The 16,428-nt window shown below is 43.2% G+C and overlaps 1 protein-coding gene across 1 annotated transcript; it reads right to left on the bottom strand.

The window, feature by feature from the left end:
- Positions 1–3,277: 3,277 nt before the first annotated feature.
- Positions 3,278–16,358, bottom strand: LOC112225918 (endoplasmic reticulum membrane sensor NFE2L1). Its single transcript, XM_024390053.2, has 6 exons — positions 16,071–16,358; positions 13,848–14,618; positions 9,460–9,627; positions 6,997–7,086; positions 6,742–6,897; positions 3,278–6,603 (listed from the first exon to the last, which is right to left on the bottom strand). Exons 2-6 carry the CDS (start codon positions 14,373–14,375, stop codon positions 5,263–5,265), a joined length of 2,283 nt encoding a protein of 760 aa, XP_024245821.1. The 5' UTR covers positions 14,376–14,618; positions 16,071–16,358; the 3' UTR covers positions 3,278–5,262.
- Positions 16,359–16,428: the final 70 nt, after the last annotated feature.

The following is a 16,428-nucleotide window of genomic DNA, read 5'->3' as shown; positions in this document are numbered from 1 at the left end:
GCCATCACAAAGCCCTGACCTCAATCCTATAGAACATTTGTGGGCAGAACTGAAAAAGTGTGTGTGAGCAAGGAGGCCTACAAACCTGACTCAGTTACACCAGCTGTCAGGAGGAATGGGGCAAAATTCAGCTAACTTATTGTGGGAAGCCTGCCTGAAATGTTTGACCCAAGTTAAACCATTTAAAGGCAATGCTACCAAATACTAATTGAGTGTATATAAACTTCTGACCCACTGGGAATGCGATGAAATTAATACAAGATTAAATAAATCATTATTTCTACTATTATTATGACATTTCACATTCTTAAAATAAGGTGGTGATCCTAACCGAACTAAGACAGGACATTTTTTACTGAGATTACATGTCAGGAATTGTGAAAAACTGAGTTTAAATGTATTTGGCTAAGGTGTATGTAAACTTTCGACTTCAGCTGTACATGACAGTAGCTCTCCAGGAACAGGAGAATGCCCTGGTCTATGCACGTGCACTTGTTTTACTAAATCCCTGTTTTAAATGCAGATGACGGTTCCTTAGGTAGTCTATATTGTGATTCAAAGTAAATACAACGGTTTTATGGTGGTCTGTAAAGTAAATCTATCCAAGGTGTTGGCAGCCATGGAATATAGATCAATCTAGCAATTTATTCATCTCACACAACTGACAAACTGAAATCGCAAGACCAGATCAAGACGACCTCTCCAAGCTAATTCTACTTTCAGACTTTACCTTTGAGCGCTGATGTTAATTCTCGGCGTGTCTGGATCTGTTATATTAAAATGAGCTGCCAATTAAAGATCTGACACCCTCACAGAGGTGGGTTGGGTTATATTCAAGTTTGGTTTGTGGGGCTTTGCTACCTCTCGATTAATTGAAGAATTGTTCACTGCTCTATTGTGTCTGAATATCCCTCTTCTGGCATCTTTTAAATCCTACATTGTTAAAGTAATGCATTTAATTGATTCATCACGGCTAACAATAGCTTGTATGAAAAATTGTTATTAGATTTAACCGATTTAATGGTGACTAACATTTAAATGTTTAGGTACTGAAGACAACCACCGTTACCAGGGGTTTATACAGCCCTGGTATAGAGCCTGTTGCCTTGGATTGATTTTTCATTGGTATTTTACTGCTCATTTTAACATGACACGTCTAAGAAGGCTGCATATCTTTTCTAATATACCAGACCAGAAGATTTCTATATATATGTGTATGTATATATATATATGTGTATATATATGTATATATGTATGTATATATATGTATATATGTATATGTATATACAGTGCCTTGCGAAAGTATTCGGCCCCCTTGAACTTTGCGACGTTTTGCCACATTTCAGGCTTTAAACATAAAGATATAAAACTGTATTTTTTTTGTGAAGAATCAACAACAAGTGGGACACAATCATGAAGTGGAACAACATTTATTGGATATTTCAAACTTTTTTAACAAATCAAAAACTGAAAAATTGGGCGTGCAAAATTATTCAGCCCCCTTAAGTTAATACTTTGTAGCGCCACCTTTTGCTGCGATTACAGCTGTAAGTCGCTTGGGGTATGTCTCTATCTGTTTTGCACATCGAGAGACTGAAATGTTTTCCCATTCCTCCTTGCAAAACAGCTCGAGCTCAGTGAGGTTGGATGGAGAGCATTTGTGAACAGCAGTTTTCAGTTCTTTCCACAGATTCTCGATTGGATTCAGGTCTGGACTTTGACTTGGCCATTCTAACACCTGGATATGTTTATTTTTGAACCATTCCATTGTAGATTTTGCTTTATGTTTTGGATCATTGTCTTGTTGGAAGACAAATCTCCGTCCCAGTCTCAGGTCTTTTACAGACTCCATCAGGTTTTCTTCCAGAATGGTCCTGTATTTGGCTCCATCCATCTTCCCATCAATTTTAACCATCTTCCCTGTCCCTGCTGAAGAAAAGCAGGCCCAAACCATGATGCTGCCACCACCATGTTTGACAGTGGGGATGGTGTGTTCAGGGTGATGAGCTGTGTTGCTTTTACGCCAAACATAACGTTTTGCATTGTTGCCAAAAAGTTCAATTTTGGTTTCATCTGACCAGAGCACCTTCTTCCACATGTTTGGTGTGTCTCCCAGGTGGCTTGTGGCAAACTTTAAACAACACTTTTTATGGATATCTTTAAGAAATGGCTTTCTTCTTGCCACTCTTCCATAAAGGCCAGATTTGTGCAATATACAACTGATTGTTGTCCTATGGACAGAGTCTCCCACCTCAGCTGTAGATCTCTGCAGTTCATCCAGAGTGATCATGGGCCTCTTGGCTGCATCTCTGATCAGTCTTCTCCTTGTATGAGCTGAAAGTTTAGAGGGACGGCCAGGTCTTGGTAGATTTGCAGTGGTCTGATACTCCTTCCATTTCAATATTATCGCTTGCACAGTGCTCCTTGGGATGTTTAAAGCTTGGGAAATCTTTTTGTATCCAAATCCGGCTTTAAACTTCTTCACAACAGTATCTCGGACCTGCCTGGTGTGTTCCTTGTTCTTCATGATGCTCTCTGCGCTTTTAACGGACCTCTGAGACTATCACAGTGCAGGTGCATTTATACGGAGAATTGATTACACACAGGTGGATTGTATTTATCATCATTAGTCATTTAGGTCAACATTGGATCATTCAGAGATCCTCACTGAACTTCTGGAGAGAGTTTGCTGCACTGAAAGTAAAGGGGCTGAATCATTTTGCACGCCCAATTTTTCAGTTTTTGATTTGTTAAAAAAGTTTGAAATATCCAATAAATGTCGTTCCACTTCATGATTGTGTCCCACTTGTTGTTGATTCTTCACAAAAAAAATACAGTTTTATATCTTTATGTTTGAAGCCTGAAATGTGGCAAAGAGTCACAAAGTTCAAGGGGGCCGAATACTTTCGCAAGGCACTGTATACAGTATATGTGTATATATATGTATGTATATATACAGTATATGTGTATATATACAGTATATCCTAGTCAAGTGGCTCATATGTAAGCTTTTTAGTTATTTTGTCTCTGGCTCTTTCTTGTGTCTACTGAAGATACGTCTCTTGTTGCATGTTTCTTGCTTTCCAATCAGTCACCATTTTGCAGTGGTTACTTTCACTTGTTTAAACGTTTTTGGACAATAAATATTTTTTTTGTTAACAGTGGTGTTTCATATAATTTGTGGAAGCAAGTTAACTTGTATTTTTTTTACTACGTATTAGAATTCTTTGTAATATCACTAAATCGTCAAGGAATAAGGGATCAAAAAAAAGAGATGTAAGGTTGAAAATGTTTTATCCACCCAAAAGTAACATCCCTTGGTTGCCAGCAAGTATTCAAAAGTATGAAACAGAAATGGGGTGAGAACGCCTCCTAAAACAATATCGTGTTCTTTTGAAACCAATAATACAATGAAGCACCTCCAATTCAGTGTTTTTGTTAAATACTTTTCTTTTGCTGATATTGGACACTTGGAAAGTGCTTGACAAAGCTTTTAACAGTAGTGTGAGGACACAATCACATTACTTGTAGTGGCATTTAATACATTTCAAACTTTTTTTAACGTTTATGAAAATGCTGTGATATTTTATGCAGCTTTAACAGTTGTATTCCAATAGGATACTGGTGATAAAGGCATTCCAATTTCAACTTGTTACAAATAAAAGTCCACAACCATATCATTAACACAATATTGTTGGCCCTGGGCCTGAGTAGATACTATTTCCAGGTACTTTAAACTAGTCTATTTCCTGAATATCATTGTACCATATCATGCAGTCACATCCCCTGAGAACCACAGATAGCTGTGTGGGTAACTAAGGCTTTACTAAAGGCACACTCCAACTCCTTCACTAGTAGTTAATGGCAACTTGTGTTTGGTAGGCTTTAGACAGGAGCAAACCTTTTTGGTTCCCTTTTGTTCTCAACCAGGCTCCCCTGTCTTACCCTTTTTACTTGGGTATACACTCACCGGTCAATTTGTTAATGTACACAACCCTGTTCATTAAACTGGATCACTCCTACAGACGGTGAGTCTTGTGGCCGAGGCTTGCTATATAAAGCAGGTAGATGGGCATCGAGGCATTCGGTTACTGTTTGATTGAACATTAGAATGGGCAATGAGTGCCCTAAGTGACTTTGAGCGTGGTATGATCGTCGGTGCTAGGCTCGCCGGATCCAGTATCTCAAACGTCCACCCTCCTGAGCTTCTCACACACAACGGTGTCTAGGGTTTACCGAGAAGGGTGCGACAAATAAATAAATAAAACATCCAGTCAGCGGCAGTCCTGTGGGCAACAACAGCTTGTTCATGAGAGATGTCAAAGGAGAATTGCAAGAATCGTGCAAGCTAACAGTTGGGCCACAAACAGACAAATCACGCCGTAGTACAACAGTGGTGTGCAGAATGGCATCTCGGAACGCACAACTCGTTGATCCTTGTCACGGATGGGCTTTTGCAGCAGACGCAATACCGGGTTCCACTCCTATTAGCTAAAAACAAGTGACTCCAGTGGCCATGTTATCACCATCACCACCAATGTCTGCTGAATCCCAGTTCCTGTTGCGTCATGCTCATGTCAGGACTTGGCATAAGCAGCATGAGTCCATGGACCCATCCTGCCTGGTACAGGCTGGTATAGGTGCTGTACTGGTGTGGGGAATGTTTTTCCTGGCACACGTTAGGTCCCCTTGATACCAATTGAGCAACAAAAGTTTCCGACATCTTGTGGAATCCATGCCCAGAAGAGTTTGTGTTGTTCTGGAGGCAAAGGGGGGTCTGAGCCGGTACTAGATGTATACCTAATAAACTGCCCTGTGAGTGATGACTTCAAGGAACCTAGGCCCAACCTCTCAACATATAGGCACTGGAAAACCGGAACAGCAATGTGCCCGCATTGCGCTAAGGGCCCAGTCTTGTCTTTTGGTTGAAGGCCTTAGGCTAGCCCTTCTTCCTTGTCACCTTTTAGTGTTTTATGTACTGTATTTCTTTGGAAAGCTGACAGGGTCCTCCCAACAGTTATTCTGCTCCTGAGACAGGTTTTCCCTTTGTTTTTCCATGACCCTCACAAGATTCTTGCATGATCATATTTGTGCTACATGTCCTTTCCAGAAAATAAACGTATCAGTGCAGATTAAATCGACTTAGGAAGAGCATCCTCTTGCATCTTGCCTTTTCAGGTCCCTCTTATTGTGAGAAATTCTTGAAACTTTACAGCCATCCCCTTGTCAATCGACTCCAAACTACACACCCAACTAATTTTTTCACTTTTTTCCATCCTTCTGTTTCTTGTGGGGCTTGCAGTTTTGCTCAATGGCTGAACCGTTCCGTGTAGCAAGCAGGACCTGTCCATCATTGCTAAATTGGAGGCTGTAGTCAGTGGTAGGCAAGGGTCTTCCTTGCTCATCCCGCAGACGGGAAAAAACCTCCTGGTACAGACCACTGAGCCGCTGCTTCATTTCCCGGACGGAGCGAAGGTTCTCTGCCTTTTCCTTCAACAGGCGGGCCTTGTGGCGGCATAATCCTTCTACCCCCTCTTCGAGCCCAAACAGGACATCAAGCTTGCGCCGGCGGCAGTTCTGAGCGGCCATCTTGTTTTTGCCCCGCCTGCGAATGTCTCGGATCAGTTTGAGCTGGGCCTCACTGAGACGATGCTTGGTCAGAAGTTCGTTGAACTCCTCCACGGGCAGGTTGACAATGAGATCGTTGGAGAAGGGGATCTTCATGGTGCGAGCCCGGCGCTCATCGCGGCCCCAAAGCTTATCGGAAATGTCATGCTTATAGGGTTTGCTGTAACACGACTTTGGAAGCTTGAGGGATTTCCCCTGCCTGGGAGAGGTGGCCCTAGGCTGATTGTAGGTATGGTCGTGGCCCACTTGTTCCAGCCAAGGGAGGTTGTTGAAATGCCCAGGCTTCTGGTAGCTTGTGCTGTACATCTTGCTGACTTCTGGAGAGTAGCCTCCCACAGCACCCTCCTCTCGCTCCACAATAACCTCCATGTCAGAGCTGTAGCCCACAGCCCCTTCTTCAGAAAACACAGAAGAGTCAGACGATGAAGAGGACGAAGAAGAGGAATAGGATGCCTCTGAGCCGCTAGGGGATGCAGGGCTGTGGCTGAAGGTCAGAGAAAGTCCAGAGTCAGAGTCTAGCTCCTCCTCAAGTTGGGAGGCCTGTGTTTGGTTAAAGCCTTCCTCCAGAGCCAGGTCCTGGAAGCTAAGCTCATCCAGCAAGGCATCATCCAAGAGGGAGCCGAGTGGACTAGGCAGGACTGGTTCCTCCAGAAAGAGACTTGACTGAATGGAAGGCATGGGGTTGCCAACTGTGCCATTGAGTGCCAAAGGAAGGGCGCTATCTGTCAGGTCAGATGGGCCAAAGGTCAAGTTAAGGTCAAAGTCAGGTACGCTGGAGGACGGACTGAGCAGGGCTAGCTGGAGTGGGGCCTCCAGGGGAACACTGCCCTCAAAGCTGGGGTTGAAGGGGTAACTATCCTGGCTGCTTCTGGGCAGGATTGCCTGCTGAAGGCTGACATCCTGGTGAACGGGGTCCATCAAGCTGGAACTCTGAATAGATCCAGATTGCATTACATCTCTGCCAAGGTCCATATCCTTCCAAAATAGTATAAGAAGTTAGATTAGATTTTCTTTTGAATTACTTTCAGGGCAAGGCTATTTCAAAGTTGAACACTTTTCAACATTTTAAATAAATTATGAAGGGGATAAAATCAGAAACCACTTAGGACTTACTTCTGGCTCCATGATGGCGAGAATATCATGCCACTGCTGCTCCAAGTCCAGGGAGGGATCCCAGTGGGACGACAGGGGGGACAGAAGAAGCTCTCGGACAGGGGTTGGGTCCTCTTCGCTGGCTTCCCTCAGATCTACGCCAACTGGGTCTGACGGCTAAAAACAGAAACATCCCAATGGTCATCCAATGGTCAACAAACCTATCAATGGTCATCTCTTGCCCTAGTACCATCAAATAAAACAACTGTACTGTACCTCTGTCTCCTCTCCAAAGGGGAAGGTGTCTTCCAAAAGCCGTAGACATTCCTGGAAGGACATTGAGGACTGAGCTTCCAAGCTGGCAAACTGATGGAGAAGAGAACGGGAGTGAGCAGAGAGCTACCTGGATGTTCTGGATGGTGACAATGGTTCATTTTCTTCCGGGCTGAACTGACACAGATGGTGGAGATGATTTAGGCTTTTATAGAACATGTTATGGCAAGAGGGTAAACTAAACAGAACAGCGTGGCTTTATCTGAATCATTTTGTAGTGTGGTATCGAATGTCAATTTCATTTCACTCTGCTTGACCTAAGGAGGAACACAGTAATCTCATGCTCCAGCTATACACCACTGAGGCATGCAAATGACTTTGTAATGATATGTGGCTGCCCCTGTTCCCATATTTAGGTAGAGCGGATTAGCAAGGGTTTCATGTCTCTTCTAACCTGTAAGAGTGCCATAGATTGGGGTTAGAAACTGCCCTATAAAAGGGAAGGTTTCTGGGTTATGTTCTTATTTTACACACTTGGGAAGACTGTTTCCTATCTCCACCTCATTTACCCCAAACACCCTATCCTGCTTCATGATGCACAGCCAGGATAGAAAACCCATATTTTGTTTCAAGCAACCGGAGTGTTACGCTTTCCCAAAGTGCACCTGTCAGGGCCTCTCAATCAGTCTGTGAGCTGAGGCAGAAAGTTTCCAGTGTTTGGGGAAAGCGGCTCCTATTCCATCTTGAATGCCAGTCTTGCCATGTCTAACATTTCAGCATGTGCGTTTATAACATAATTGAACCAGGATGTCCAAGTGTACAGGTATATATGGCATATGGACATTTTATAGTGGCAAGAAAGTTTGTGAACCCTTTGGAAATACCTGGATTTCTGCATAAATTGGTCATAAAATTTGATCTGATCTTCATCTAGGTCACAACAATAGACACAAACAGTCTGCTTAAACTAATAACAATACAATTATAGGTTTTCATGTCTTTATTTAACACACTGTGGAAACATTCACAGTGCAGGGTGGAAAAAAGTATGTGAACTTTTGGATTTAACTGGTTGACCCTCATTTGGCAGCAATAACCTCAACCAAATGTTTTCTGTAGTTGTGGATCAGACCTGCACAATGGTCAGGAGGAATTTTGGACCATTCCTCTTTACAAAACTGTTTCAGTTCAGCAATATTCTTGGGATGTCTGGTGTGAACTGCTCTCTTGAGGTCATGTCACAGCATCTCAATCGGGTTGAGGTCAGAACTCTGACTGGGCCACTCCAGAAGGCGTATTTTCTTCTGTTGAAGCCATTCTGTTGTTGATTTACTTATGTGTTTTGGGGCAATGTCCTGTTGCATCACCCAACTTCTGTTGAGCTTCAATTGGTGGACAAATAGCCTTACATTCTCCTGCAAAATATCTTGATAAACTTTGGAATTCATTTTTCCGTCTGATAGCAAGCTGTCCAGGCCCTGAGGCAGCAAAGCAGCCCCAAACCATGATGCTCGCTCCACCATGCTTAACGATTGGGATGAGGTTTTGATGATGGTGTACTGTGCCTTTTTTTCTCTACACATAGTGTTGTGTGTTACTTCCAAACAACTCAACTGCAGTTTCATCTGTCCACAGAATATTTTAGTAGCGCTGTGGAAGATCCAGGTGGACTTTTGCAAACTTCAGACGTGCAGCAATATTTTTTTGGGACAGCAGTGGCTTCTTCCGTGATGTCCTCCCATAAACACCATTCTAGTTGAGTGTTTTACGTATCGTAGACTTGTCAACAGGGATGTTAGCATGTTCCAGAGATTTCTGTAAGTCTTTAGCTAACACGAGGATTCTTCATAACCTCATTGAGCATTCTGCGCTGTGCTCTTGCTGTCATCTTTGCAGGATGGCCACTCCTAGGGAGAGTAGCAACAGTGCTGAACTTTCCATGTATAGACAATTTGTCTTACTGTGGACTGATGAACATCAAGGCTTTTAGAGATACTTTTTGTAACCCTTTCCAACTTTATGCAAGTCAACAATTCTTAATCTTAGGTCTTCTGAGATCTCTTTTGTTCGAGGCGTGGTTCACATCAGGGAATGGTCCTTGTGAATAGCAAACTCAAATTTTGTGAGTTTTTTTTAAAGGGAAAGGCAGCTCTAACCAACCTCTCCAATCTCGTCTCATTGATTAGACTCTAGGTTAGCTGACTCCAATTAGCTTTTGGAGAAGTCATTAGCCCAGGGGTTCACACACTTTTTCCAACCTGTGAATGTTTAAATTATGTATTCAATATAGACAAGAAAAATACAATAATTTGTTTGTTATTCATTTAAGTACACTGTTTGTCGATTTGTTGTGACTTCGATGAAGATCAGATCAAATTTGATGACCAATTTATGCAGAAATCCAGGTAATTCCAAAGGGTTCACATACTTTTTCTTGCCACTGTATGCCTCAGGACTGAGTCCCACCTGATCAGATAAATCCTGTGCAAGTTCTCTATTCGCACGGTCGTAAGAGGGTCCACCATCCCTCCAGATTTCTCTCCAGGTGTCCCCCACCAGCAGCTCCTCCTCTCCCCCCTCAGGCCACTGATGGCGTCCACGATCAGAGTGATCCTGCCAAAGTGTATCTATATCCTGTGAACACACAATAATAATTGAAATGTTAGGCGTAGCAATGTTATCTGCACCTCCTTATTAAGCACAATAACTATGACATTCAATCATCCATACAATGCCCTATCTATCCTTGTATGTTTGATTAAAGTTATCGCTGTACCATTTTTAGATGGGACACATGCCGGGGACAAAAAGAGGGGATCGGAGCCACTTTGCGTTTTATCTACTATTTATTTTTTCCATGAAGGCCCATACATTAGTAGACATTGCATACAAACAGTGAGATGGCTATGAATAGACTTAACCTTTTCCTTAAGTTGGAGCTTAGTGATACCAACTGCTCCAGTCATGTCCCTAAACCAGTTCTAAATTTGTAGCTGATCCTCTCGCCCTCCACTGAAAAGGGACTACTGGAGTGCGGGGTGATGCCCCGATTCTACCTACAGTACAGCGACCTGGGTGAAACTGACTAACTAACCGTCTTTGGCCTCTCCTTGGCTTTGACACTTTGACTGTTTGGAACATTCTGATATTGTGACCCCGTGAACCGTATTTGACAACATGTTTGACGTCTGACCAGGGGTTGGAAACTAAATTATACACTACACATTAGGAATATTTTGGTAACATGAAAATAACATTTATAACCGGTTCTCAAGGTTAGAAAATAACGGTTCTGTTCTGGAAGAATAGAGACCACTTTGGTTCCAGGTTCTGTTTCCCTTCCTCAAAATGTTTTCCTCTGGTTTTCTGTTTTGTTCCCTGAACCGGTTCCAATCCCTGCCTCTGACCATTCCCTGAGGCCTGTGGTCCTGCTACTCTGGCACCACTCTTATGGGTTTGGGTCAATGTGTACCTGAATGTGACTGGAAGGGATTGCACAGCATGTTTTCCTCAAGCATAAGCACAACATGAGAAGTGTTAGGTAAGGGGGGTGTGAGGCCAAAGGCAGCAGCTCTGGACAGATTTGGGCAGTGGATGGGGTCCATGGGGCTATGTGTATAGGGCTATACATATACCTCTCTGAAGAGGTAATATACTACTAGCCTAAGTTGGTAAACAAGCGTTGCGCAATCAAAGGTTTAACTGTGTGCTAGAATGATGCCACCTCGTGTTACAAAACAAACAAGCAGTGGTCACGGGGGCAATGTTCTGATTGTAGCATAACTACAAAGCTCTCTGAGCTCCGAGTCTAAGTTTCCAAGACCAACATCTGTGGTTTACAGCAGAGCCGGCGAGTCCATACTAATGTTGTCAGTTTGCCACCTTCCACAATATTAACACGTCACATTATTACTGCCCTGAGATGCTCAGACAAATGAGCTAGGCAGCATTTGTGTTTCATTGAGCAAGTCAAGGTAATAGAGCAGAGATTAGTTGTAATAGAACAAGTCTGGGAAGTTAAGACAAATTATCGCACATGGCCTTAGGAGAGGTCCTTGGCCCCTCTCTGTACGAATGTTCACAGAGCACTATCCCAGAGGAAGCTTTGTTGACTTTTCTCCTCTCACTTAATACTGTAGGACTGGTGATGTCTGGCACGCTAGACATGTCCAGCCTAGCCCTGTAAAAATAGCAACACCTATAAGAGGGGGAGATGTGGTGACATGCCCCAGACCCAGACTGTACCACACATTGCTGCCATAATATGAACCTGCTGGGGTTAAAAAAATACAGCCCAGCTCTCTCGGTGCAGTTGCTGCTTCACTGATGAGTTAGTCTGGGTGAAGATCGTTATCAGGGACACTTAGATCCTTGGAAGGAACTAAGAGTATCAGTATGTCTGAATCGTTACATCACGATTGCAGCACCTAACTTGGTCTCAGATGCTCAGTTCAATATCACTTACTGGAATCTTGGATGACCCAGAAAGCATAACCATCTATGGTAGGAAGAGCCTCAAGAATATATATTTTTAACTGTTACAAAATATTTGTCAACATGACTATTCATGGGGGAAAACATGAGGCATGTACATTTTAAACTGAGTACCAGTTAGCAATGCCAAAAAGCATGCCCTCCTGTCCAGAAATAGCCAACAGGGCTACACGTCCAGTCTGAACCACTTTCACTGCCCTGAGAGTGGCTTCTGATTTGGGAGGCTAAAACTAAAGCCTCCGTCCAGTGTCTGTGGATGTCTGCAGTCATCGTGGTTGAGACTGGGTACCCAGTCAAATAACCCAAAAGACCAGAAGCCAGGAGATGGCAATGACACGCAGAGGACTAAAACAAAACAACCCCATACTTTCCCCAATCCAAAACAAGTCTAGTGTAGGGTGCGTACTCGGGCATGTTGCCAAGCAGATATATATTTACACCCTAAAGTGACTGAAAACTCCCTACACTCCCAAAGTGTCTAATATTGTACCTCAGTGCTAAATTAAAGTGATTTTGGAATTCCACTTCCAAGGTCTAGGTTTTAGCTGTCCCCTATGTAAAAGCTGTCCCCTGTGTAAAAGCTGTCTCTCTGTGAAGAGTAAATAAATACATGTTTTAACTGTAATATTTCAGGTATCTTCTGATATATTTCCTCAGTAATATCCAGGATTATTGTGATTTCACTTCTAAATATGATTGGTGTACAAATACAATTAGCCTACACGGAATGTGTGTACTTTGACAGTTTATCCCTACACCAAATCTGCTGGGCTTCGATGGGTATGGAAAGCTGTATGTATGGGGCAAGACTGAACAGCCAATGGGTAAAGTGGGACATATTTCCAGTCACACACCCCTCTCTGGCCTACTTTCCCCCTGACACAGAGTCGCCTGGGCCCGGCCAGCGCGCCCCTCACAGTGGAACATATCAACAAGCAGCTCTCCCTCAGCTGTTGGAAAAACAAGGGGATGTCCAGCCAAGCTTTTGGCATGCTGCTGCACTAACTCCCCGTGATTCTGTCATTCAATGCCCAACACTGTTGCTCAATGAGTGTTTCGGGTGCCAAAACACAGGCTCGAACAAAAGTGAGCACATGCTAAAACATAATGACAGGGTTGTGACATGGGTTAATTGTAATTTCTTACAATTACTCAAATGTAACTGTTGCAAAACAGTTGGATATCCACACTTAACAAAAAATAGACTGGATAAAACAAGACTTGATATTTTTCCTGTCTTTTAAAGTGATTTATGTCGTGTTTTCAAGTTCAGCAAGTCCTCAGAGAGTAAATATTGACTACTAATGACCTAAGTGGTTGGCCTCGTCATATTGGTCATGATACTTCTGCTATTGAAACCTGAAGAGGTCAGCCCACCAGACACCATGCCAAATATACAATCCCCGGGAACCCTTTTACTATAATAAAACAAATGTTATAACGGGAAAAATGTTTCACTTTAAGGCCTCCCCACCCTGTAAGTCAGATTCAGTCTTTTACGATTATTACATAGTTATAATCGATTATTATAAGATTCGATTAAAATAGTGCTGAAGGGAACCTCCCCCAACATCCCCCTTCTCGTCAAGACCAGTATGTAGGGGATCTAATTTCAGGCATGTCTTTTACGCCTGCTAAGTTATGTTAGTCACACTGAATAAGCCAAGACGTCTGGCAATCGTTGACGACCTAAGAATTTGCGCACGACGTGGACGTCTTGTCTGAGACGGCAAAATTGTGGCGTAAGACGGCTAAAATCGTACAGTCTGCAGGCCTTGAGGATTAGTTATCAGTCACTTATTATGAAAAGTAACCTACACTTCATTCTTGACTTGCAATCTTAGATGCTGTAAATTAAGGGAGTTCTAAATAGTAAATATCTTGCCTTGTGTGCATCGCAATCTCTTAGTTATGCAGGTTTGAAATGAACAGCATGATACAGCAAATACAACCAGGAAGCTTTTGCTTGCTTGAATCCGAGGAGGGTGGGAATCCCCACTGTGTTTACTGAAAGGCTGTTTTCATACAAGGGTGTTCTTCTCTCCCAGTTAAGCCTCCTTTTATAGTGATCTCAGCCTCCGGTAAATCCTGCCCTTGATCCCTAATGATATATGACCGGTGTATCACTTGCCTACTGTAAATCAACAGTTTGATTGTTGCCTAATTGAACCCACTTCTCCAGTGGCAGAGTCTTGGACTGATTTGCAGTAATGTAGTTCACTATTGTGTATTCATTTGTTTAAGGCACTGCACTGTATTTGAACATTGAATAAGCTCTGACACAGCCAATTCTCTTGAACACCACTCTATGCTGCCACTGGTCTTACTGACAGAGTGTAGAAGAGTTCACCATAGTTTACCTCTTCATAGAGATCCTCATCCTTATCCTCCTCCTCATGGCTTCTTCTTAGAAGGGGCACCATGGTGTCCAGATTGTCCTCTCCGATTGGCCCGTAATCCGACCCCGCCACCACGCTTGACCTCATGACCGACCCCACCTGGTCACCCGCATGAACCTCCAACCCACCTGCACCTCCCTCCAGGGAGGCTGGCTGGCCAGGAGCCCCCACCACCAGGGCATCAGGTTCGCGCCGCACCAGCCAGGTTTCTAGCTCCGAGCTGGGCACCCGGAGGCGGTCCAGGGAGCGGACCCAGCCCAGAAGCCTCCGGGCTGTGAAGAAGCCGTCCAGGTCTACACTCTTGGGGTGGAGGTCCTGGCCGTCCAGCTGGTTGTGGAACTGGGTCTGGGTGAGGGTAGAGGTGGGGCCCAGGATCATCTCGTGCGAGGCGGGCAAGTAAGGGCCCACATCTACTCTGACGCCAACCAGGCTGAGCAGGATGGCGACTTGGATCAAGCCCTCTGTGAAATATTTCTTCAGGCACATCATGTCTTGTCTTCAGAGTTTTACAGGGCGAGTGCAAGACACGAGGGAAAGGGAATGGAGATGTGGTGGGTGGCAAAATGCCAAGTGCAAGCCTCAGAAGACTTATTGTCTGTTGATGGGTTATCTATAGCTTCAAGTCAATGTAATAAAGAGGCAAAATAAAGCTATTTTGGATACACCAAAATGGACACTATGGTGAGATTTAAAAAAAAGTGTCCTCTTCACTCTTCCAAATATCATTAAATCCTATACGGACAAACACAACATGAAAGAATAAAGTTAGATAATACAATTAATTGGTTAGTTATTTCAAAAGAATATCACATTGAAAAGACCATTCATAAAATAAAAAGTAGTGAATCCAACGTAATTGATGAAACAGCAGAGGAAAAGGCTGCTGAATTCAACCCCATGCTATAAGATCAGGGTCGCTTAGGGCCTACGGCCGCTAGGGGTCCCATAACCCAAAAATAACATATTTTTTAGATTAGTTGTTAGCTTCCTAGACTATCTAAACTTGTAGTAATCATGGCTGAATACTGACTGAGCACGTGGGCCATGACCTCCATGGGGCCCCCAATGATTTTGTTAGTCATTCTCACTCAGATATTATATTAATATGCCTAAGTCGTTACAAAATGTGTAGAATTGCATGAATGTGCTTTAAAATTGCAGACATTTCTCTCCACCACATGGCAAAATGTGTAGAATTGCAGGAAATTTGCTATAAAACAGATTTTTTTTCTATGCCCCATGGCAAAATGTGTAGAGTTGCGGGAGATTAATTTAAAAACAAATAAATGTCTCTCCACCGTCAAGAGGTGGGGGTGGGCCACCCAACCAAATCTTGCTTCTGGGCCCCAAAAGGCTTAAGTGTGCCCTATATACAATTATTGTATACTTAAAGAGTATGACCCAAAGCGAATTTAAAAAAAATATTCCTAAAGATAACAAACAGGGGAGTGTTCTTATTACCAACAAATACCAGTGACTTCACTTCCACTTACTTCCTTCTGTTCGTTCTAGAAGTTGTTTGGTACAGTAGTTAGCGTCAGGGCGGGTACTAGACAGACAGTGGTGAAGGTTACACCACATTATGTAATCACACCGTTACCCGGGAAATAACAAGCATATTCTGCCAATCAATGGGTCAATGAATAACTTGACAACGCAATTACTTCGGTAACTGTAGGCTACTGTTTGTAATGTATGACGTAATGTTTTCAATAGGCATGTCTATTGCAGTTGTTCCTGCATGAAACATCATGTCATGTGAGGAGCCCGTTCAACCAAAAATGGATTAAATTACTGAATTTTTGAACCTGTCTGACAGGGAGAACGTTGAGAATTTAACCTGTGGGCTTTTTCATCAAAGGGCACTGAAGGAACCCGCGAAATCATTAGAAGTTCATTTGAAAATATCTGGAATTATGTATGGACGTCAAGGATCTAAAAACCGTTGACATTAATTGTCCACCCCCATTCTTCAGAAATGTTCCACTTTTATTGGCAAATAGAAGTGGGTCGAGCAACTGAATATCCCATGTAGAACTGTTTTTAACTGTCCCGTAAACTCCACTTCATCTCAATTTAAGGTATACAATGTGTACAGTAATAACACCCATATTAGGCCTACATAACTGCCAAATAACACAAACAAGTGTAGGTAATGTTAGTTTCCTGGTTTGACTCTCTTACCGGACTATGGAGACAGGAGTTGTCAAAACGAATGGGCACATCAGTGGAAACGCAGCAAGCCCAATCCTTTTGGAAGATTTTGTATTCTGACTCTAAATCAGAGAGTGGAGAATTTTAAACCCTGCTCAGTTCACCGAGCAGCTCGCTGTCCCCTCCCTACATGACGTGAAGCCTACCATTTCTCTTTTCTATAACTACGCGGTGTCAAAAAACCATACCCCCCTATAGGCTATACCGCCCATCTATATCAACCCTGCCAAATCAATTGAACACACACACAGTACGCAGGCTCCAAAGTAGAATATCCTACTGTCTGGCTGTCAGTCCATCCGTATGCGCATTGCTGCCATCTGCCGTG

This window comes from Oncorhynchus tshawytscha, linkage group LG27 (assembly GCF_018296145.1).
Source record: "Oncorhynchus tshawytscha isolate Ot180627B linkage group LG27, Otsh_v2.0, whole genome shotgun sequence".
Taxonomy (NCBI): domain Eukaryota; kingdom Metazoa; phylum Chordata; class Actinopteri; order Salmoniformes; family Salmonidae; genus Oncorhynchus; species Oncorhynchus tshawytscha.
The sequence above is the reverse complement of the archived record's forward strand: the minus strand, read 5'-3'. Positions and strand labels throughout refer to the sequence as shown.

Bases quoted from the DNA above. Each gene is read 5' to 3' on its own strand.
- LOC112225918 (XM_024390053.2), bottom strand. From the start codon at position 14,375: ATGATGTGCCTGAAGAAATATTTCACAGAGGGCTTGATCCAAGTCGCC. The intron at 9,628-13,847 runs GTAAACTATGGT...GTGTGTTCACAG, and splicing joins ATGAGGATCTCTATGAAGAG to GATATAGATACACTTTGGCA. The intron at 6,898-6,996 runs GTACAGTACAGT...TTCTGTTTTTAG, and splicing joins CCTTTGGAGAGGAGACAGAG to CCGTCAGACCCAGTTGGCGT.